General features: G+C 37.1%; 1 protein-coding gene across 6 annotated transcripts in view; it reads left to right on the plus strand.

The window, feature by feature from the left end:
• The window catches only part of LOC113057777 (fibroblast growth factor 13), a 115,738-nt gene that overhangs the window by 40,491 nt on the left and 50,054 nt on the right, over positions 1-25,193 (plus strand). For 5 of the 6 annotated variants that reach the window (XM_026225296.1, XM_026225297.1, XM_026225293.1 and 2 more), the window contains exon 3: positions 13,750-13,917. The exons of the other annotated variant lie outside the window; for it this stretch is intronic. In XM_026225296.1, the coding sequence (XP_026081081.1) occupies positions 13,750-13,917 (168 nt within the window). The remainder of the gene's footprint in view (positions 1-13,749; positions 13,918-25,193) is intronic. 6 annotated transcript variants of the gene reach the window in all.

Below are 25,193 nucleotides of genomic sequence, written 5' to 3' on the forward strand. Positions count from 1 at the left end.
AAATGATTGATTTTTGTTTCCTCATTTACTTAATTGCATGTTTTTAATGATTGATCAATGGATTTACTTGCATACTTTTTATTTATTTATTTACTTAACACTCTATTTATGTACTTGAATGCTTTTATTTTATTCATTTACTATGTGCTTTTATTTATTTTATTTTTTATTACTCACATGACTATTTACTTGCATGCTTAATTTTTTTATCTATTTATTTATATAAAATAATATAGAATTTTGTCCCTACATTAATATATATTAATGTAATTACTTTATCCAACTTTTCTGTCAGTGCATCCCTAGACAAAGGGATAATTCACCCAAAATACAAAGAAAGCCAAATTCTAAATTTTGTTGAACAGTAGTAACATTTTTCTAAGTATCTTCTTTTATGTTCACTGAAGAAAGAAGGTCATACAAGTTTGGAACAACATGAAGGTGACTAAATCATAACAGAGTGTACGTTTTGGGGTGGACTGTCCCTTTGATGGATTGCTAACATTTGGCAAATTTTTAACCAAGAGACAGTTTGGCTTGTGTGAGATGCTTCTTAACAGTTTCCTATAGAAATTGCTTTCTAAAAGTCAACCCCACTGAAAGTCATGTTATGATCTGGAGACAGAGCTGTGTGATCACTGCAGTTCTCGTGAGGCCCTGGGGCCGCCAGGCAAATGATCAGCTTGAGTTAACAGGCAGTCAGTGTTGCGCTTTGTGCAGTTGCATAAGCGTATTAAACGCATGGCCCAGACACACGCATACACATGTGTGTGGATGTCTCCAATAGAAGAGAGAACTGTGGTAGATGATTGCTCACCTGTGTGTTCCCTCTTTTGGCTTGAGGGAAATTGTCATTTGCTGTTTCTTCAGACTACCTGTCTGGAACAGAACATTTATGAAGCTGCTTAAATCATCATGAACAACACCATATCCCTTACACAGATAAAGAATGAATGTGACCCTTGAAGCGAAATGGCCTACGTGCATGGATTCACATTTACTCTGGAGCGGGGAAAGAGGCTGTTTGAAGGAGTTCTGGCATGACAGACAGGCACCAGCACAAGGCCATCTGATGCAGCTGTGTGTATTTGTCAGTACTTGGCTCTTCCCACAGCTTTTGAAAACTTGTTGTCCTCTGGCTGATTCAATTTGTTGTTTTAGCGCTGAAAGTGAGCGGCTCTTTAGCCACACAGAAACGGCAGTTAATGCCAAGTGATTGTTGGAAAATCTTAAATCTTCATTCAAGTTGCATTTCTTTTGTAGAACAATATACCCCATAGCACAACCTAGCATCCAATCAGCGCTAATATTTTAATGCATATTCTTTACTGTTCAACCATACAGCATAAAAAATGACAAAGAAAATTTTTATGTATGACATGTAAGCTTTATACAATATATTTAACTGTGTAAAAAGATTTTCAGCCAATACAGTAATGACTTTTCATCCAAAAAAAAAATGACATCATTAGGGCCTTTCACACCACAGGAATCTTTTCATTGTACCAGAACTAATTGTGGAAACACCCACTTTTGGGCGTTTTTCGCACTGCTGGAACTGGGTGTGATTTTAGTACCGGACTGACTTTTTTGAGAACCAAATTAGCTCCTACTCTGGAGCAGGGTCTAACCAGCACAACTGGTACTAACCGTGACGTAAGTAGATGTTGATCAAACACATCCCGTATGAAAACACCCTCACCTGCCATGATCTATAACGCTGTGTAAACATACTGTAAACATTGTGTTAACTTATTTCACAAGTATGGAGAAGTGCAGGCACTTGTAGCAAATGTATCACTGCCAGTTGTCATTGGAGATTCTTAGTCCTCCTTTCCGTTCTTTAAATTGCTTTACGTATATGTCGACATTCCATGTCCATTAATGTGAATCCAGTGAGACACAACAAAAACACAGCTCTGATCACAGCATCTTCCCTCCTCCTATTGTTAACGTTGTTCTTCTTTGTTTCCATTGTTGAACAAATGATGTCGCTGTCGACCGGTTCACTGTCGGTGCCAATGCAACCCTGTGCAATGACCCCATTTGTGTGAATAAATCTACATTTTTGGGTGTACTAAGGACCAAGACATCAAGTATGGGAATGTGTGTATGAGGGTTGTGAAGCAGGCCACTGGGATCAGATCAGATTCCTTTAGAAATGGAAACTTCAGTGAGGTTGTCTCCTGGCACAATAAGCCTAAACTTTGCGCTTGCAACATGTTGCAGCCTCTGGGGAGAGATGACCACCTGTGTGTGAATCACTGCTGTCACTATGTGTACGGACAGTGCCTCCAGACAGAGTCGACGACTGTTGTGTAACAACACAATTGCTTTCGGTCCAGTGGGTAGGATCAGGAAATTTGTGAGCCCATGTTCTTTGGAGAAGTTTGTTGAATGTGGATCAAGAAATTTTATTTTTACCTTACCTTACCTGACCTTTCACTGTGAGATGCTTCTCAGAAGGCCGGATGATGACACAGTTGCAATATCGTGCTTATAAATGTGCTTGTACATGAATGAAGGTTTCATCCGCACGCCGTTTCGGGAGCTGGTGTCTGGTGTGGAGAGGTGGTGACTGACTCTGAGTTGGGGTTGTGTGAAATCCCACTCTTACAGCTCTGAGACACATGAGCTCTGAGAGAAGCCTCCTAAGAGTAAGATGAGTGGAGACAGTTAGGAGACAGTTAGAGGGAGAGAGGAAGGAAGTGAGTGGTGCTGAATAATATACAAATGCTAAATGCTCTGTGCAGAGCCCCAGGCTTGAGTCCTACTGACATACACTAAATTTAGTGGAAGATAACTTAAGGCACTGCCAAGTTTTGTGAGTGACGATCACGTACAGTATTAATGTATTTATTGTTGTTAAATTGTGTGTGGAGTAAAGTAAATGTTTATTCCTCATTTATATATTATTCCAAATTTATTTTATAATACAATATACTTGAAAGAGGACTGACAAGCTGTATGTTTCAGCCTTTTTAAGCAGTTATTGATGCTTTGCACAGTTGAGTTCTAACACAAGACCCCATATAAAACCATCAGTTAAACCCATTTCCACAGATCTTATATTTATCATGCCCTATACTGTATATTGTCATATTTTCATCTCTTTAATTGGCATAATAAATGTTTAATCAGCCTCTAACAGGCCCAGTATTGTACTGAATCCCATTACCTTCCATCAGCTGTTGACTGCTATAAATGTGGTCCAAAACATTAATCCAACTTAATTCTTACATCTGTTTCCTTTCAGCTTCAGCGCAGATGACTTTCAGTGTGTGTATGTAAGGTAGAGAGACAGTCTTATTTACCTGAAAGGAAATATTGACTTCAGTGTCTTAAGATATGTAGTCTGATGCATTCAGTCAACAGCTCTGAGGGTCCTGTCAGAGAAAGCGCGGTGTCAAAACAGTCTGGAGAGCCACTGTGATTCACACGTCATCTTTGGAGGCATTCCTCTCAGGTTGTGAAAAGAGGGGCGCAGTGAAGTTTCATTAATGCGTATGAGTCAGCTCTGACTGTGAGAAACCACAGAGGAATCACATCTGCTCTGCGCTGAGCGGAAAGCACACACTGAGAACATAAAGTCTTCATGGATAAACACATTACATTACAGTTGCAAGATGTGTTTACTTGGAACTTAATGTTGAATGTTACCAACATTTAAGCCTATGTCAGTAACTAGATAACTCTTTTGGGGGCCATAGCACAGTTGCCAGCTGTCCACTTTAGTTAATTTGCTCTTTACAATGGACGTTCATTGCACTATCAACAGTATAACAGTAATATTATCAAATCAGGGTCTTTATGGGATGCATTAACTACATCTAGGCAACAAATAAGCGGATTCTTTAAATGCGTATTAATGTGTGTAATGGTTTTCAACTTTATATATATATAAATTTGTCAACAGAACACTTCTCATATATTTGATCTGTGCATCCAATCAGCTCAACAGTATTTTGATGCCAATTTGGTAAAATTAAACAGATGCCAACATGTACAGGTTCAGTGACATTACCTCATTCTCAAAAACCGTGCACAAAATTGTGCAAGGTAGAGAATAGGACTCAGACTATGGTTAAATGTAATTAGATTTAACACTTTAAATTATACAAATATATTTATATAAATATACATGTGATTGTTCCAACTGGAGTTTGTTTTATGCTGCAAATGAGTGGAATTGAAAACAGTTCAATTGATTCACATTCAGACATTTTGGTCTATAGGCATAGTGACATTTGTTTAATGTTGATTTGTTAGTTTACCATTTGTCCAAAATATCTTTCCATCCATCCATCCATCATTAATATTTAAAGATGGCTTTCAGTTGGCTGTTGTGTTACAAACCACAAAAGCACAGCTGTGCGGTCCTGGAGCATTAAATGTGTGCAGCCATGCACACAGAGTCCTGTGTTTATGTTGTTACTTTAAATCCAAAGGCAGGTCGGCAGGTTTTCAGCCAGAGGGGAATATGTTCTCTACATACCTACACACACAGTGAGCGAGAGAGACAATCTGCTTGACAGTGATGGACTGTAGTTTGTCGTCTCCTGTGAAGAGAGTCTTGTTGAATGAGATCTTGAGGTTAAAAGCAGTAAGTCAGTCCGTGTGGCCTCTCCATGCGCTGCCATCTTTAAATGTGGCCCATTCATATTCTTCCTCACAGGGGGCGCGCACACACACACACACACACACACACACACACATACTAGCAGCACATTTCCCTGTGCACAGTGCATGGATGAAAAATGCTAACCATTTGTTGCACTACTGGAGATTACTCTGCTGGAGATAAGATATTCAATAGCACATTTAATTAAATAGTACAAAGGATGAATGGATAAGTATTGAGAGGATTTATAATATATAAGTATTGAAAATACTGATACTAAGTGTTTTTTGAACTAGTGATCTTATTTAGAAAGTGAAATGTGAAAAATGTTTTTAGTCAACTATTGTGTTGGGTATGAACATTTTGTTCCTCGACATATGATAATGTGTCATCATAATTCTTCCAGCTTTTTGATCACCCAGCTTCTCCAGAAAAGCTGTGCTGGTCCACCAGCTAATCGAAATAAGCACTAACAGCTTGGAAATGCATGCTGGTCTAAGCTGGTCTTGTCAGATGGTGTTTATGTGTGAGGATGTGTACTTTTAGTTTCTGGAGTGTTCAGAGAAAGAGATTCACTGTCAGACGTTATGCAGGTCATGGCCTTCAGGTGATAGAAGGATTCAGTCCACTTCAGCATTTAAGATAGTCCACCTTCAGTGACTCTTAAGAGAGCTATGAGGAATGTGTTACTGAGTAAACTGCATCTACTGTATAAAGAGAGAATAGAAATACCTCAAGAACTAATTAGACTGTGTGGATATTAATAATGAAATCAACCCTGCTGTGACCTTCCATTGTGCTTTCAGCAAAGAACATTTTGTTCTGTTGTATTAGGGAACATCTATTGCTTAAACTCTCCAAATACACATGCAAGCAAATTTGCCACCATGCTTTCATTAAGACCTAAGGTAGTGTATTTAAATTAAAGCTTTTATGGCAAGGTGACTCATGATGATAAATGAATGTGGGAAGGTGTAAAGTCACCCTTTGAAAGCATATCAGCACCTTTATGTTTGCATTTAAATTGGGAGGATCTTCACATCTAAATTAATTTTAAAGCCTCTGAAGAAATGTGAGGTCGGTCGAGCAAACCAACACTAGACCCTGATTAAGTCACAAATGGGATGTCTACGATGTGCTCTTGCTCAGCTGATTGAATATTGGTTGTGATTCATTTGTGTGTTCACAGCAGTGACAGTGAATTAACTACATGGCTTGCTGGTGGTGAACTGGCATTAGACTATTATTTTAATTCATCGTGTCCTTGAAGATAAATTCATCCTTAGTTGCAAAGTTGATTCTGTCAAAACTTGTCTTCCCAAAGTCGCGGAAAATTTGGAAATATCCTTGAATGTTAAAATTGTTTTCAGGATGGAAAAATAATTTTAATAGACTACAGTTTTGGGGTGATGTTATTATAATTTTTTTTACCTCATCAAAGTTGCATTTATTTGATCAAAAAAACAATTAAACATTGAAATATTGTTACAATAACAATAATAAAAAAACGTATATTTTAATGAACTTTAGAATGCACAGTAATTGATTCCTGTAAGGGCAAAGGTATAATAGCATCCTTACTCCCGTCTTTAGTGTCACATGGTTTTCAAAAAATTCTGATATGCTGATTTGCTGCTCTTATTATTTTCAGTGCTGAAAAAAGTTCTGCTGCTTAATTTTTTTGTGGAAACTTTCATACAGGATTCTTTAATGAATAGAATATAATTTATTTGGAATTGAAATCTTTTGTAACAGTATGAATGTTTTTACTGTCACATTTGGTCCATTTAATGTGCCCTAGCTGAATAAAATATATATAATATATATATATATACACAAAATAAAAGATATTTATAAAAAGTCTATAGTTATAGGAATTGCTATAATAATTATTGAATATGCATTTTAGTAGATTCCATTTATTTGCCTTTTTCATGATTCACATAAAATTGAGACTACATTTCACATCCTCATCTCAGTAATTCGGAGCAAAAGTATACAATAAATACTAAATAAGAATATTAATAAATAAACTAAAATACACTCAAATAGATTTTGTGTTAATAAATGCAGTATCTTAAGTGCAGTTCACATTCTCAAAATAAGCAGTCTGATAGCTGTAGGGGAAAAATATAGTTTACCAGCCTAGTAGTCCTCGATCTGATACTTCTGTATTTTTATCCGGACTGCAGGAGCGTGAACATGCCATGAGAGAAATGAGTGGAGTCCTCTATGATGCCATCTGCTCTGCACATGCAGCGTTCAATTTAGATGTCCAGGAGACACAGCAACGATGCACCAATGATTTTTTCAGCAGTCCTTACTATCCTGTTCAGTTTATGTCTCAACACCATTTACCAAACCAGGAAGTGATCCAGTAAGTGAGAATGCTTCCAATAGTGCCTCTGTAGAACATAATCATGGCTGGGATAGGGAGATCCACCTTATTCAGTCTGTCGAGAGAGTGAAGTGTTAGGCCCTCTTGATGACAGCTGTGGTGTTGTCACTCGACGTCAGCTTATCTGTCAGATGGACCCCAAGGAATTCGGCACTATGCACCCTCTTTACTTCAGAGCCACTGATGGTCAGTGGGAGATGGTGCCAATGACCAATCCTCCTGAAGTCGACAACCATCTGCTTGGTCTTATTTTTGTTGATTGCAAGGTTGTGTATTTTATACTTCTCTGTCAACTGTGCCACCTCTGTTCTATAATTGTTAGTGATGAGGCCAACAACTGTGGTGGCTTCGGCAAACTTTATGTTGTTGGTAGTTTAGTGTTGTGGGTGAGTGAAACTCACAGAACATTCAAGCATCTGCAACGTAAACAGTAAAGGGCTCAGTACACACCCTTGTGGTGATCCTGTGCTCACTGTGATTGTCTCAGATATTACACTGCCTACTCTGACTGTCTGCCGTCTCTCAGTCAAAAAGTCCAACATCCATCTGCACATGGCAGGATCCACACCCAGCAGCAACAACTTTTCAATAAGCTATATTAAATGCAGAGCTGAAATCAATTAACAGGATCCTGGCATAAGTGTTCATGTTTTACAGATGTGTCAGAGCGAGGTGGAGCAGAGTGGATAGTGCATCCTCTGTAGAACTGTTCAATTTAAATGCAAACTGCAATGGGTCCAAACTAGTTGGGAGGCATGACTTGATGTGATTCATTACAAGCCACTCCAAACATTTCATGGCTATAGGGTAGCTGTCCAAAATCCCTGCTGTAAGCACCTTGTGTCCTTGGTGTCAGTGAAATTGCTGGACAAAATTTTCCCATATCCATATGCTCTTTTAGCCTCTCTGATTCCTCGTTATAGGTTGTTTCTTGCTATCTTGTTTGCTTTAGTGTCAACAGATCTTAATGCAGCATCACGAGGCCTCAGCAATAAACAACCCTTTGATGTATGCCAAGTCTTATCAGTTGAATGCAGCTTGACAGTTTCTGTAAGAGTCACATCATCAATGCATTTCCTAATAAATCCCACAGTCTCTGTATATTCCTCTAGGTGTATACAGTCCCCAGATGTTGCTGCCTCCTTGAAGATACTCCACTGTGTACACTCAAAGCAGCCCTGTAAAGATGGAATCGCCTTTTGTGGCAGCACTCTAATGTCCTTGACTACTGGTGGCTCTTGTCTCACTCTGAGCCTGTATGCAGGTTTCAGGAGGATAGTCAGGTGATCAGATCTGCCAGTGTTAGGTAAAGGGGTTGCATTGTATGCATTCTTAATATTTGTGTATAAATTATCTGGTCTTTTATTCTCTCGTGTTGCACATGTAACATGCTGGTAGAAATTAGGTAATTCTGAGTATGCGCTCCAGTGTGTGTATGTACTTGCTCTCTACTTACATATGATTTAGTTTTGAGTAAAACTTGATTTCAAATCATACTTTATGTGAGCCAGTTCTTTACACTTCAAAACAAAACCCAGCAGTAGGGCCCTAAGTGATGTTGTTCTGCTCCTCGTGACCGCTGGTGTACTTGTTACGTGTTTGCTGTTGCAATCATCTTCACGCTTGTTTCTATTTTAAATTGAACCTGGAGGTGTAACTTTTCCTCCACATGAGTCATGTAGGTGTGACAGACCAATTTTGCAGTTCTGAAACAAAAAATATACACATTTTGTTTTAAATCAACATGCTTGTACATGTCAGAATCAATCTTTTGTAATAAGTGTATATTTAATTTATTCATTTTTAAACAATTAAAGCAAGGATTGGTATTTGTATTTTGAGGTGGTGTGGGTCATAAAAGCCTGCACTGTTCAGGTCCATTTCTGGGTGCCCTCTGATTGGCTTAGTCACTTGCTGAATGGGCCGGGAGGAGTTGAGCCTGTCTGACAGAGGCACTGGGAGAATCAGGCACGAACTGTGTGTCATAGCTGTGTGTTCCTGTGGGAGAGAGGCATCAGGTGGCCTGTGTTGTGTTAAATGAGCTGACGTGACAGGGAGGAGGGGGTGATGATGAAGGGTGTGAAATGACTGTTACATTCTCATGTGTTCCAGAGTTAGATGGCGTGGGGTGTGGATGCGTCACAGTAAAGTGTTTTTTGTGGGGTTTATTAAAGCAAAAATCTTCTAACAGCCTTCATAATTAGAGTGTTGCTTGGCTCAGTATGGTCAATGGAACAAACCAGACGAGATGGGAACTTCTAAATGAGTACTCAAGTAATTCATTTTAAATGTTTCTTGATATATATATATATATATATATATATATATATATATATATATATATATATATATATATATATATATATATATATATATATATATATATATATATATATATAAAAGTTATATTTTAATTGATAATTTATAATTTATGATAATTTGCAGTGATACTGCGTTTATAGTTTCTATTAAAAAAACTATTAAATCATTTAAAATATAAAATATTTCAGATAAATAGGCTACTGTCTTCATTGTTTCAACAGTCATTTGAAGAGTTTTAATGTCATGTCATTAATAATGGTGAATTACCTGTGTGATTATTTTTAAACAGTTAACAGCCTTAATATAATGCTAAATGCTTTTTAAATACCAATCATATTTATTCTGACAAATTATATATTATATTTATCTGAAAAAAAGATAAAAAATATTGGTTCTTTGTGCTGTGTTATAATCACAGTAAAATTAAAATATACAGAAACTGATATTTTGTGATTTGTAATCCATTTTTACACGTAAAAAAAGGTTATTTAGATGCTTTCGACACATTGATTTTCTATGTCTCAGTGTCTATTCAATCATTGATTCATCTGGCTTTCTTAATGATACTCAAATTGTTATTTAAGACATAAAAATACCTAAGAACTATGTATCAAGTCTTTTAAAAAATTAAATGCCTTTTTATTATTGTACTTAAATGTAGTTATACAATGTTCAGGACAGTCAAATCATTGGAAAGAAATTCTAGTTTGACTTTTTCTCCTTATGTGGAACATTGACTGCTCTCAGGCATTTGAAGCTGTGGAAAATATGGATTCTCTCTAAATAGAGAATAAAAGAGGTTTACTGGTGTAAAGAAAAGCATGATTTCACTTCAGCTTACGAAGCTTCAGAATGATACAGCAATAAAAATTCATTTCCTTAAGGCTAAGGAACTTAGAAGAAGATCCCAAGAGACCAGAAAAGCAGTCTTGACTCAGATACACATGATATTTAAAGTGCTGTTATTTTAAGCGCACGCTCCCTAAGGGCTGCTGGAGCAGCTGATGATGAAGTTCCCTTATTCATTTCCATCAGACAGTTAACTGGCATTTTGTGCAAAATGAAAGTGATTGAAATGGCTTCTGACTTCCCTTCATTTGAATTATACAAACCGAGACAGTCCACCTCTAAATCTGTCTCGCTGCTTAAACTTTGTGACCTCAATCTGCAGTGAGTTCTCAGCCTAAATGTTCAAACTGCAGCAGGGTCATAATTCAGAGCAGTTGATAGCGTCAGTGCTGTCCTTGAAGCCTTTGCATTTAGTGCCCTTGTGAATTGACTGCTCTGACTGATCTTTGACATGCAGGGTGACTGTAACCCCTGTACACTTTTGGGCTATTATGGATTAAGCCATCACCAATCATTTGGTTTTTGACTTTTATTGCCTCCCTTGATTAAGAATAATTTTGCGTCCAACTTGTGACACATGATACCTTCAACTTTGGAGCTGAGAGGACAAGGTGATGTAAACAGCGGAAGGTCACACACTCTGTGTCATTAAATCCTTTCTCCCATCTAGCTCCTCTCTGGATTGTCAGCGACTGGCTTTCAGCACCATGGACAGGGACATTCATCAGTGCAGGGCTGATGTGATGGCAGAACCATGAGCTGTAGATCATATCCCATCACACCACAAGCTGACAGCTCATTTTGAAGGCCCAGCTGATAGAGAGGGCAGAGCTACGATAAGCTGCATATCCATCAGACGTCATGCCACCCATCCGTCCACTCTCTAGCACAGTTTGTCATGCCGTGTCACTCTAAGTCATAAAGAGCTCTTTTAGCACAGTCCTACATTCCCCTCATTTTAATTGAGGTTTATGTGGCTGTTGTTAACATTGCTAATACTAACCATTGATGGACTAAGACCTTCAAAGTGCATTGGATACAAAAGGAGACCTGGAGTGAATAATGGACTTGTTCCCCTTTAGGTTGTGTAAATGATAAGAATCAAGGCAAGGCAATTATGCACTCAAGGCAGTGCATAATTTTGAAAACCCAGCAGGATATGCTCTTGAAGTAACAGTCTATCTATATGCAAATTGTATAGTGAAAATACACTGTATTTATTAATACAAATAATTATAAGTAATTTCATATAAAAAAATCTATTATTATTATTATTATTATTATTATTATTATTATTATTATTATTATTATTATTATTATTATTATTCAATTATATGAGTGTGTGTACCTATAATTATACCCATATTATTATATAATATAATATTATTATATAATTTTATCTATATTACTTTTAATTGTATTTAGTTTTTTAATAATATTTAAATAATTTAATTATTATTGTCATATTAATATAATAATATAAATTGTTATCATTATTATTTATTTATTTTAACGATTTTATTCCAAAATTATAATACAAACAAATATTATTTTAATATTTTTTTTCCAGCATTATCATATAAAACAAAAAATGCTCGTCTTGTGTTGTTCAAGTTTTAAATTATTTTATCATTTTATAATATACTGTGAGGTTATTCAACTATTTTACAATAAAAATGTTTCATAGTTTGAACTATTTTAAATATATTGTCAGTGTTGACTATATTGTTTTTCACTTATCCATAATGATATTTGTCTTGTGCCAGTACTCATTTCATATAAATCCTGCTTTATATTTATTTTGAGTAATTTTGGCTACAATATGACTTAAGTAGGATGGGTAAATGGTGTAAATATTGACAATTGCACAGTCAGCATTGTTCAACTTGTGGTTTCATGAAAAGTTAGGTAATAAGAAAGCCACATATCTGACTTCCTTTACCAGGATTCTCCAGTATGATAGATTTCATGGCTTATGGAAGTTGACTGTCAGAGCACCTGAATTTCATACCAGTAAATTGGTCCCCAAGTTCTCTTAACCACCTTTCATGTTTTTTTTTTTTGTCTTTTATAACATAGAGAGAGAGAGAGAGAGAGAGAGAGAGAGAGAGAGAGCTAGGGACAATGAAGAGTTTTAATGCCCCTGCTGTGAAACACTGGCAGTAGTTGTGTTTGGCCTCAAATCATGACAATGGAAAAAGGAGATGCTATAAAACAGCAGTGTGAACTTTATTAGTACATTTCGTCTCAGGGAGAAGTAGACTGTTCAAGCACTAGGAAATGAAATCCTCTGTTAACCTCTCACAGCATGTGCCTGAATTAGTACAATGAGCATTAGCCTTCGCTTGTGTCATGAGAGGTTCAAAAGTCAAGGTCAAATAACATCAGAATTACACACAATTATTTAATGATTGTTTATTCCCTCAGAGTCCTAACCAACCATATCCTTATAAGGGTTTTGTTTTTAGCTGCCTTATGAACATGGTCAAACCTGTACAGATAGGACAAAATGAATATGTAAGACAGGAATTATAGAAAAAGATCATGTAGACTTTTTAGTTATTGTTTTTTACAAAGGATGTCCAGCTCCACTCATTATCAATCATGGAACAATGACAGCTGTTCATATGTGAACATTATATGTAAATAATGTCCCATATACAGTTTGAGGTGCTTCCTCTGTGCATGTGTGATGCAGGAGATGCCTGTGCTGGAAGATGATGCATGCTTTCACAGGATTGACTTTCTCTAGTACTGAAGAAATCACTTTAGAAACTGTCTCTTGAAATGTCTTGATCCAACGCAGTAAGTTTGCATGGAGTCTCTGTCCATTTTTGCACATTTGACCCTGTTCATCACCATCTGAAATATTCGATTTCAGTTTTTTTCTTTCATGCACCTTCTTGCACTTAAAGTTGCATCACCACTTTAAGTGGGATGAAAATCATTAGCGCTCCAAATCCCCTGCCTGCTCTTATTTACCACCTCATCCCAGATCCCAATGCTTAACTAACTGCTGTCCAATTGTTTCAATAATTGTGATGTAGTGTGTATTTGGTCCGGGCGATATAACTAAAAATGTTTTTTCATTATTTTTCACTTTTTTAACAATATTTGAATGTATATCTTGATCTTTGTTTTTTGTTTTCATCATTTCAACAAAACAGTCATTTTTAACTGCCTTTAAACTGCATTTTTGTTGTAGATTATTTCTTGCATTAAACTAGATTCAAAATATTTAATGCAAGGAGTAAAATAATATAATATCCAAAAACATAATGTAGTTAAAATGATCATGGCACGATGTATCGCCCAGTCCTACTGTGTAGTATGCTTTTCTTTGTCTCTTACCTTCTCTTTCTTCTGTATATCAAAGCTATTATATGTGTTCTGCTAATCTTGTTACTGTTGCTAATTATTATTATTATTATTATGATCTTGTTGTTGTCTTTATACTTTGTCTCTTTTCTTTGCGTATTTCTTTCATTGTGTTGAATGTTGCTTTAAGCACTCTCTCCCTTTCTAACCCTGCGTTCATTTTGTTATGGCCCGACCGCAGTCCAGGATGACGCTGCCCCAGGTACCCAGGAGTACATTATGTTGCGGCAGGATTCCATCCATTCTGCGGATATAAGGGGTAAAGGCTCCCCTTTTCGTGCTAAGTGTCATGAAATCTTCTGCTGCCCACTGAAGCAAGTCATCCTCAAAGACAGCTCAGAGGCCGAAGGTTTGTGTGCAACACTTCCATGTTTTTTTGCTTTGCTTTTGCTTTTGTATCTTTTACTTAAGTTTAAGTTTCATTTGAACTTACTTTTGTTTTTTGCCTTTTTTATAAAAGCATCTGGCTTGTGCATTTTCTGTTCGTGAGCCATATTTGTGTCTTGTAGAAACTGCTTGAAGCCTGCGATGTTGAATGCCCTAAGGACACACTCTCCTTTACTGTGTGTGTGTGTGTGTGTGTGTGTGCCCCTTCAGATCTGTATTCACCAGTGATTACCTGATGATGTCACTCTACCTAAGCTGAGGCTCCATACTTACATTTAGAGGGACAAATTAGGGCTCTAGACTCATATGATTTTTTCAGGAACATTCATATTCAAATTTAGATTTTATTATTATAAATTACAAATTAAACTACATAAAATTCACACTTTAGACCTTGCTTAATAGCTGAAAATCAGCCAAATTCATGAATCGGCGTGTTTCATGGATACTTAAATTACTTGACTAGATGTCTGCATTTATAATTAATACTGTTTAGACCTTATATCTTACTTGCTGTACTTTAAAAATGCAGCCTATATGTGCACTTTGATAGGAAGGAAAACAAGATCTGACAAGTGCAATAATACAGGAGTTTTTACTTGTGCGACTAAATACATTTTCAAATTTACACTAGTTTTTAAATGACATGCTTTAGTGTAGAGCCCAGTAAATACATAACCTCCACACAGTAAAGTCTTCCTTTTATTGCAGCCCCTTGATCACTAGCCCTTTAATTTGATTGAGTGAGTGAGTGAATGAATGATGATGATGATGATTCACAAGCATGCCCTACTTCCTTTTATAGATTGAACTCCACCCTTTACCATAAGCCCCTCCCCTTTAATAATCCAACTTGTCTCTTAGTCCCTCTGTGTCTCTCTTTCTTATCTTCTCTTCCTTCTAGCCCTGCACTCATTTTCAGACATTGGGTCTACATGAGATGAAAATCTGTTTAAATGCTGCCCATTTGTTTCACAAACGATAATGTTTCTGCTTTCAAAGGGCTAGCTTGGACCCTCCGTCTCTTTGTCTTTCTTTTCCATCAATCTGGCTCCTTTCTGTCAGGTGTTTTCAGATGCATGAGGGTTACTGATACCGTTTGTACACAGCTCCGATGTGCTGGGTTGTTATGGGGTCCTGCATGCGGCTGAATGCTGTATTGTCTTTATGTTGAGGTAATCTTGTAGAGTACTAAGATTGTCCAAACATGTTGTAAATGTGTTGTAAAGTGTTTTTCTTTTCAGACTCTCAGATCACTGGGTAAGCCATCAGCAGTCACTTCAAGCCTAAATAAATTAAGTTAAACACACAAATGTGCTCATCTCCACCGCTGTGCTGGATGACATATGAATTGTTCACGCATCGCTGGTGTATGCAGCTCTAGATTGATGGATAATTTAGTTGTCATAGATACAGTGCCATTACTGCTGACGAACATGTGCCTAATCAAATATTCAGTAATGGTTTATATTCACAGGCATTACTATCTAATTTCTGCATCTTATAGAGTTGTAGAGAGTCTCTGAGGAGCGAGAGTGTGCTGGGTGCAGGGAATCTTTCCCCCTTCTGTTCTGGTAATTTTATCTGTCTGGATCATGCTGCAAACAAGAGAACATGGGTGAAAAGAGAAGGAGGGGAAGGCTTATAAAGAGACAGACTGGAGTTCTGCAGATCTATTATTCAGTCTGACTGAAGCTCTGCTTGGACGTGACTGAATTTGAAAAGAAAGTCATGGGTTCCTTATGAAACGTGTTCATAAGCAGCATTCCATCAAAGGTTGAAGGGAATTGTTCACTTTAAAATTAAAAATGTTGTTCAGAATGCTTTCTTTCCTAAGTGGAACACAAAAGAAGATGTTTGGAAGAAAGTTCACACTGCTCTTTTCCATACAATACAATACAATGAAAGTGAAGGGGAACAGAGGCAACCTTAAAAAATGATACAAAAGCTCCAAAGAAGCACCACATGTTGTCCATACACCCCAAAAAAAAAAAAAGATTTTCTATCCAAATAAATAATGTAAAATATATTAATGTAAAAAAATGTAAAGTAAAAATGTAAATAAAACAGCTTTTTTTACTTCAAAATTTCATCTTTATATTTTTTACTTTATGCAATGTGTTACTTGCTGTTTCTTTGTAATTGTTTGTGAAATTATATATTTTTTATATAATTTATTTTTGTATATATATATATATATATATATATATATATATATACATATATTTTTGTATATATATATATAACTCAAATCTCATATCATAACTTAAAATGTGGTCTGTTTGTTATAGAAAGCTTCTCATATGGCTTCAAAAGGTGTTGAATACAGTACAGTATATCTTACATGTAGTGAAACCTACAATTAGGATGCTTTTTTTTGGAGATTCAAAGCACCTTTTCAATGTGTGGTTTCATTATATGGAAAAGAGCAGCATGAACATCCTCCTAAACCTTTCCTTTTGTGTTCCATGGAAAAAAGAAAGTCAAACTGGTTTGGAACGACATGCTGGTGAGCAAATAATGATAGAATCTGTGATTAGATTGTGTGTCACAGACTCAGAGTTAGTTTGCAAATGTTTCAGCAATGCAGGTGCTGTTCTTGTAAGCTGAAAATCTGTTTTCTTACTACACAAATATTATTGCGCACCTACACATTCAGTGGAGATCAGCAGTGGAGTCTATAATCCAAATCCCTGTCACTCCACAAGTGCAGCAGACTCTGTCATTCTCTCTCTCCCTAACTTCTCTTTTCTGTCTCGTTCTGTTACCTACTTACCCTCAACATCCTTTATCTCTTCTGCACTCACTTGACATCTCCAGATTCATTGCCCAATCAATATCTGCCTGATTTCTGTCTCAACCTCTTTCTGGGTCTCATTTCTTCTTTTCTGTCTTTCTCATTCTCACTGTGAAATGTGCCCAAAGGCCTGTTCTTTATCTCATTTAATCAATAACTGAGAAAAAGTTGTACTTTTGCTATTTATCCTCGAAAGCACATTCTCAAACCTCAGTACGCACTAACATTATTTGCAGGCCAAACTTTTTCATAACCCACAAGTTTGATTTGTCCGTCTTCTCCGGAAACTATACATCACACTGTGATATGTGTGGGTGTGTATATTAACATTTGTTTCTTCTTTGAATTTTCAGCTACCATTACTACGGTAGAAAGTTGTTTGCACTTTGAAAAAGTCCACTGAAAAGTTTGTAGTCAGAAAGATTTCTAACGCTTAAAGGCTCTTGTGCTTGCTTAGGGACCATTCACATTTTGCGTCTTTTGCATGCTCAAGTTAGTTATTTCAAATGAAGGACACGTGCATAAAAGAAGTGAAGTGGTCCTGATGAAAACACAATGCAAATGCACCAAGGGACATGTGACAAGAACCAACCAATCAGCTTCACCCTTTCCGTAACAAAACTGAAATCTCAGCCAAGATGGAATGCAGCGATGATGCAGCTGGCATTTTCCACGCAATTAGTTTTTAGTTTTTGTGAACAGCCCCTTATGTTGCATTTATCTGAGCAAAATACAGTAGATACAGCAATATTGTGAAATCTTTCAAATTACAACAGATTGTTTTAACATTAAAGGATTAGTTCATAGAAAAATTAAAATTATGTCATTAATTACTCACCCTCATGTCGTTCCAAACCATAATACCTCAGTTAATCTTCAGAACACAGTTTAAGACCGGGGACCTAGTAACATTGCCGGGTTTGACCCGGTACGAGCGCTGTGTGAACAAAAGCCAGATCTAATGCCGTGTCGAAGTGATGACGCATGTTATCGCGCAACTCTTTTACCGGCTGTTTTGAAGGAAGATCAACGTTCGCGACGAAAAAATATGTGCAAACTGTAATGAAGCAGAGATCAGTTAGTTACTCACTTTCCTTGCTGACGACGAGATCGTTCGCTTGCTTCAGTGAAAGTATAACGTGCCTAACGTTTTCGACTCATGCATTACACGTCACGCCCTGATGTCACGTGTCGTTACGGGATCTTTACGGGTTGTGTGTGAAAGCACGCACATATCCCGGGTAATCACTGGCAGTGTGAAAGTGCAAAATCTAGAGACCCGGGAACAATTGCCAATTTGCCGGAATGGCAGTGTGAAAGGGGCTTCAGAGACCATTTGCTGGTCCGGCAGTCGTAGTTTCTCAAATTATGTCCATTGTTGTGATCCCATTTATATGGTATTCATCAAACACATAACATATTGCAGTTGTAAATCACTGCTACGCCCATAGCCCTGTTTTGCAGAAATTGAAATTATGGTTGGCTTGCTCATTTCACAAACCATGTGCATCAATAAAGTACTTGGCAGATTTACCCTCTCTCCCACCTGTGTAAACGGTACCAGAGCACCTGATGAGCTCTGAAATTACATTACGACTGACCCCCACTTCTCATTTCAGCTGCTCTTCTCAAACTGCATGACTCAACACCGTTCTCACTAATGGCACAAAGTCTAACTAAACTCAAATTATGGCATTTTTGTTTGTTTGTTTCCGTCATGCTCACGGGATCCGGCTGGAGATATTTATGTTAATGTTTGAGCAAATAGAGAGTCATGGATATGATAATGGATGTGGGCTTGGGGATTTCAGATGGATGGAGAAGAGTTAAGGACCATCTGCACTGCACTCTGTAAGGTGATTTTAACAGTGTATATTATATGTGCAACAGGGGCTTTTGTGCTCACATTTAGAGTGCTTTGGGATAGCAAAGGGAGTGAGTTAGTGTAGCTGATCTGAATGGTCATTCAGGTGGCAATACTGCCATGATCTTGCTCCAGGACACACAACAAGCCTTTTAACTGCTGTGAAATGCCACCAGTGTGATGGAGGGCCTTCAGTGGGCCATGCTCCTGTCAACTTCAACTGAGCTGGGTTCATAGTGATGTCACATCCCCTCCCATCCATAGCTACAGTTGTTTATTAAGTATTTGGACTAGAGATGCAAAAAATAGAGATGGGAAAAATACAATGATACTTCTAAATAGAAATCAAACCACCAGTAGGTGGTGACAAATGACTTTTAATGAGTGAGTCATTTAATCATTCATTCAACTGATTCGTTCTAATGGCTGATACATTCAGAAATGAGTCTTTATGAATCGATTATTGAATCATTGGCTCACTCAATTCATTCAACAATTCATTCAGTAACAAAACACCACTGTTTGCTAGGAGACATACTACAGTTCTGCTTTGGCTTTGATTAGAACTATTTTGGTTTGAGAAACTGAGCAAAAACAGTCAATATTGTGTTTCAAATGTAGGTCTCTTAATATTAACTTCTTGTTTAGTGGACTGTTGTTATTTAAAATCAATGGCACATCGCAATTGTGCTGATATTCGGGGGAAACATCTTGGTCGTATCTTTATTTTTCTACTTTAGTATGCTACTAAGTTCTTCTGCATGAGTCTCTCTCTCACTGTGTGAGCCTCATCTTGCACGACATCAATGGGCTCTGTGCACATGCATAGCGATAAACTGTCGCCAGAAGTCGAGATATCACAGTTTCCGGATTACTTTCGCATCACCCAAAATGTCAGTATTTACTAGATGTCTCCGAGATCAGCCTAAAGTAAGCATCAGCGATGTCCGACATGCTGCAGTGGAACCAGAATATGGCTCAAAGGTGGTCTTATTCAAATAGCTAGCTATCTACTTAGAAACCGGCTGCAAATTGAAACTGGATGACACAGTTTCAGACTTGCAAACTGGCTGCGTGTTTTCTTCTCAGCTTTCTGAGCTGGTAGACACACCAGAAACCTATCTAAATGCTAAAAATCTAAAAATAAAAGTGCAAATTTCATCCGATGTTCCCTTTAACGCTGCTGCACACAAACAGCCTCACAAACCTCCTGTGTCTCTCCTGGAGTGAAAATGTAAAAGACCTGCCAACCCAAATCTCACCTGCTGTCACTTTAGTTGATTCAGTCAAATCCAGTAAAATGCCGTGCCAGATTTTCACTAAAAACTTTCAGTAGAACAAGGGTTTGTAGCTGCCATTGACTCACACTGTGCCTGTACATTAGCTAATGTGTAAACAACATTTAAGTCTGTAAGCTGTTTATGCTATTCTGAGATGGAGTACACAATGACAGCCTACTGCACACACATACTGTATCATCGAGAATACACGGTTCATAGGGATTTTTAAGATTTGACTTGTTTTTGTTTAAAAAAGCTGGATGAAGTACAAGCAGTGGTCTTGAAATGCTTTGGACTATTTTTTAACACGCTTAAAAAAAGGCTTTTGATCTAGATTTATCTTCTTTTTTTAGTTTAGATATTTTTAGCAGCGGTGATTTATTTTATGGAAACTTGATGTTAACTTGATGAAAAGATTATGGAATCAATTATCAATTTACTAATACTACAGTGTAATAGAAATAAATTACTTTTCATGTGGATGAATAAATAAGTTATGTGTAACAACTGTTAGTGACAAGTTATTTAATTTCATTTGCATTTGTATAAATCCTTTACTAAGTGCTTTATAAAACTGCACTGCACAAAGGTAGGAGAATTAATCAAATCTACAGAATTGATCAGAATCAACTTTTTATTATTAATAAATAATTTGTTTTTACCTAATTCAGTTTATTTCTAAGTTACATTTCTAGTCCTTTGTCAATTAATGCTCTGCTGCTAAAAAGTTAACTTAGTTGAGCTTTCTAAACAGTGGATTGCTGAACAAACAGAGCTAGTCAAAAACTGTGACCTATTTAGTCTCAGTGGACCCACACTCTTGGAAAAATAGATACAAAACTATCTCTGGGGCTCTACTCTATGGTACAAAAGCTATCTCTGTACCTTTTTTACCCCTAAATGGAACAAATTACTACTTTAAAGTTACATATTACCTAATATATGTATATATTAGTATGTTTTGAAAGGGCACTGCCCCAATGACAGTTTGGTCTGTTTCTGAGAGTGCAGATGAGTCTCTGATGCATTGAGCTAAACATTTAGTGTGAGCGTTTGATAAAGAACTGAAAAATATGTGAATGGGAGGAAGAGAGCAGTAGGGGATTGGCCTAGTGCACATTTTCAATCCTGCCTAACTCCCCCTCTTTTCCGTCAACACTCACACGCTTGGTCTTTTCCTCTCGCCCACACAAGTGTATTCCAGATGCCTGTTTAGACGGGTAGTCATGAGTCATCTCCCCACATGCTCTCACCTGTTCTCCTCTTTCATCAACCTGTTTCACACCTCTTCAATCCCTCGCGCTCCTGGAGAGTTGACCTGAGAGGTGTACAGTGGAAACTTCTCTCCTCCGCTCCCTCGCTGAACAGCTCCATGAAAACTAAAGTGGGATGCTGTAATGGCGCTGCATCCAGCGGTGGCCACCATGAGTGGAAATATTCCACCCTGTCAGTGTGGAAATCAATAGGCGAACACTCTACAGCTCCATTTAAAAGTCATCTGTGTTCTTGTCTGAGCTGCGCTACTTTACAGATCATGATGCCCTCATTTTTGTTGAAATGTTTACTGGGAAAAGCCTGGAAAGTTTTGTTCTCTGTCTGTTCCACTAGTATGAATGTGAACAGCGGTGACAGTAGAACCCAAAGCCCTCATTCTGTGATATGGTCCTGTCCTGTGGTCTGGTGGGACACTATGCAATAGCCCAAATATATAAGACTCCAGAGCATCTTCTCCCAGAGGGCTTCTGGCAGGCTGAGACCTTGTCGGCACTGATTTACGCAGACACCCAATTTGGAGCAGCGTCTCTGCTGCCAGCCCTAGTGAAGAATCTGAGAGTGTTGGGCTGGACAGAAGATGCAGAGTTAATGTCTGCCAGCACTCTCTTTTCCTCACCACCAGCATACCAAAACAGTACATAGATTGAGGTGTCTTGTGTTTAAATGATTCTGTTGGAAAGCAGCTCAAATATTGATTTTAAGATGTTGAAGTTTCGAGATTTTAACAGACTGTTTAGCCATGTGTGTAATCTTTATTTACTGGCTTAAAAGGAATAGTACAGAGCCCCGCACATGACATGCAGGAAAAAATTGTAGGTTTACTAATTCATTCCTTTACTGTACTAAAACGTGCAAACGATTACTATTGCATACCCTCGATTTACTATTTCGTTCACTCGATTTATAAATTGTGCGCACAATTTACTAATTCGTTCCCTCGATTTGCTAAATCGTTTGCACGTGTGCACGTTTTAGTACAGTGTGCGAATGAATCAGTAAATCGTGCGCACAATTTATTTTATTTTTTCTTGCATGTTATGTGCGGGGCTCTATAGAATAGTGTGTTTTTTTCTGTAGTGTCATACTGTAGATAAGTCACATGAGGGACAATCCCACTGGAGAAACCTTGGGTTAAGTGCATTGCTCAAAGGCACAGAAGTGATAGAGCTTCAAGCTCCTTGTGGAGACTCAGCCAGCTCAAACCACACTACTAAAGAATGATTACAAGTGTAGTACTCTGATTAAAAAATAAATAAAAATAATAATAATAAAACGATTAGACAATATAGATAAGACAATATTATTTGTACATTGTGATTGATATTCATTACATTGCTGATGATAAAATCTTTTTTCATAATGTTTTATCTAAATAAACAAAAATTAATATACTACAAACAAAAATCAGTTGTTTTAAAATCCTACAAGTGAATTTAGGCTTCACATTAGATGATAGCAAAGGTAAACGAACAGGTAAAAGGAAATGAACATGAACAATAAAATAGTGACCAACATGATTAAACAATATATGTAATTAATAAAAAATAAATAAATCTGACCACACATGATATACACTGATGTGCAAAAGTTTGATGATGTTAAGATTTTTCAGTGTTTTTGAAAGAAGTCTTTTATGGTCTCCATAGCTTCATTCATTTGATCAAACATACAGTAAAAACTGTAATATTGTGAAATATTAATACAATTTCATATAACAATTTTCTATTTTAATATATTTTCAGTGTCACGTGATCCTTCAAAATTATTCTAAAATGCTTATTTGGTGTTCAACAAACATTTCTTATTATTATCAATGCTGGAAACTGATCTGCTGCAGTTATTTTTGTGGAAATCATGATACATGTTTTTCAGGATTATCTGATGAATAGAAGGTTAAAAGGGACAGCATTTATTTGTAAATATATATATATATATATATATATATATATATATATATATATATTGATTATCACTATTCTTTTTGGAAGATAGAAGTTGTAAAGCCAGCCAGTCTGTGCAGATCTTGCCAGATCAGGAAAGTGTTTGTCTTGTTGTTGTTGTTGTTTTTTGTTTTTTTCTGCATTGATCTGGCAGTCAGTGAAGGGACTGTAGTCTGATATTACTACAACTTGTGGACTGAAGTAAGATGTCTAATAAAAACGGGCTTATGTATGTATGTGAGACACTGAAGTTAAAACAGTTTTTTAATAGGAATGTTTGATGTACTTCATATTTTACCATCTCCTAGTCATGCAACATCTCTTCCTGTTTTTGTGACATAAAGAACAATGCATGATGTAATTTCTCAGTTGAGATACTTCACTGTCCTCATTTTTCTACAAAAAAAAACTTTTATCAGTTAAGAGATACTGTCAGACAGAATATATAGCCCATGGTTAACTCAAGGATATATTTAGTCTGTTTTTGGAGTGCTCTAAACGATCTGCACCTGAATATAGAGCCATTGTCTCTCTGTGTTGTTTGTGCACTGCTGTAGGTTAAAGGCTGAATGGGGCAGTAATGTCTTTGCAGAGAGGATAAGATTCAGTATATTCAACCACTCCAGGCGAGAAGCTATTTATAGCTAATCTTGAAGTGACAAGGAACAGGGGCTAAGACACTGTTCTGGGACACACATTCAGGGTAGATGCTGGCAAAAAAGGCTGGAAAGAGACCATTGCAAAGCGTCTCTAATACATGTGTGCTAGGATGATACTGACCTACTATCCTGAAGCATGTTTTCTTCATGGGCTTCATGACTTATTTAGTTTGAAGTGCCGTTGATGTCATGAGTTGCTTTAAATATTTAATGTTCTGGGACAATTTCATTGGGTTTGGAACAAGCAGCAATCTTCTGGTCTCTCTTGTGAAACCAACATGGAAGTGACTAAAACTGCAGTTCATTGACTGGCCGCTAGAGGCTGGCTCCAAAAAAGGCCCATAGACTCCCCATGTTAAAATGCCCAACTTTACAGCAGACAAAAGTTTGTTTACAGCCTGGTACAAAAAGTTTTTTTTTACCTTTGTAGCTAATTTTGCTCTTCATGACAAATGTGAGTGGGTGTAATTTTTTTTATAACTCATCCATTTAAATTATATTAAGCATTAAAGTTAATAGACCTCTAAAGACATGGTGGTTACATTTCATTTTTGAAGAAAATGTCCCAGAAAAAAAAAGTAAAAGTCTTATACTCTGTGCTTACATTTTACACCGGACTCGACTGCCTTCCAAACGAGGGTTACTTTAGCGATGGAGTTGTGCAAAGATTGCTTCTAGAAAGAGGGCTCGATACCAACGCTTCATGCGCAAACATCCAGACTACAAACAAAGTAAGCATCACTCTCATATTTTGTTGAAAGTTACCTGGTCCAGTTACCTGCTTGAGTCATTTTCAAAAAGATGCAAGAAGAACCTACAAACCTGTCTTTAATTTACTGTATTGTTCATTTTTAATTGTGCTTATATATGTCCATATAGCTTGGTTGTTTGTTAAACAGTAAAATGCACGAAAAAGATGCAACAGTTTGGTATTGTTTAGTCTGGGATGACATAGTGTTTCCATCTGGATTTATAAACCATGATTTCGTTGTGCTTGTAGTCACCAGAATCAGAATGCAGGACATGGGAGCGCAGGAAGGAAGTTATCATCACAGAACCAAATCTGATTTGTAGGTGAAAGATTGAGGAGGGTGAGGGAAGAATAAATGATCACTTCGAGGATATAAAGGCCAAACTGGAGCATAGGAGAGATTTAGCCACGTGCCCAATAGAAGACCGTGAGTGATGATAATGCTGCAGCACATGCCTAAGGCTGAGTCGGCAGGACTCATGTGTATAGACATCCCCCCCCCCCCACACACACACACACACATTCTATTCATACTGTTAGCCAGCTACCAATGTCTGCCGCAGTGATATCTGATCAGATCTTGTTGCATGCATGTAAACCGCATGTAAAACACTGACCGAATCACATTTTTCCACATCCGATTTAAGCCACTTTCATATGCTGTGTGATACT

Source organism: Carassius auratus, chromosome 39 (assembly GCF_003368295.1).
Source record: "Carassius auratus strain Wakin chromosome 39, ASM336829v1, whole genome shotgun sequence".
NCBI lineage: Eukaryota > Metazoa > Chordata > Actinopteri > Cypriniformes > Cyprinidae > Carassius > Carassius auratus.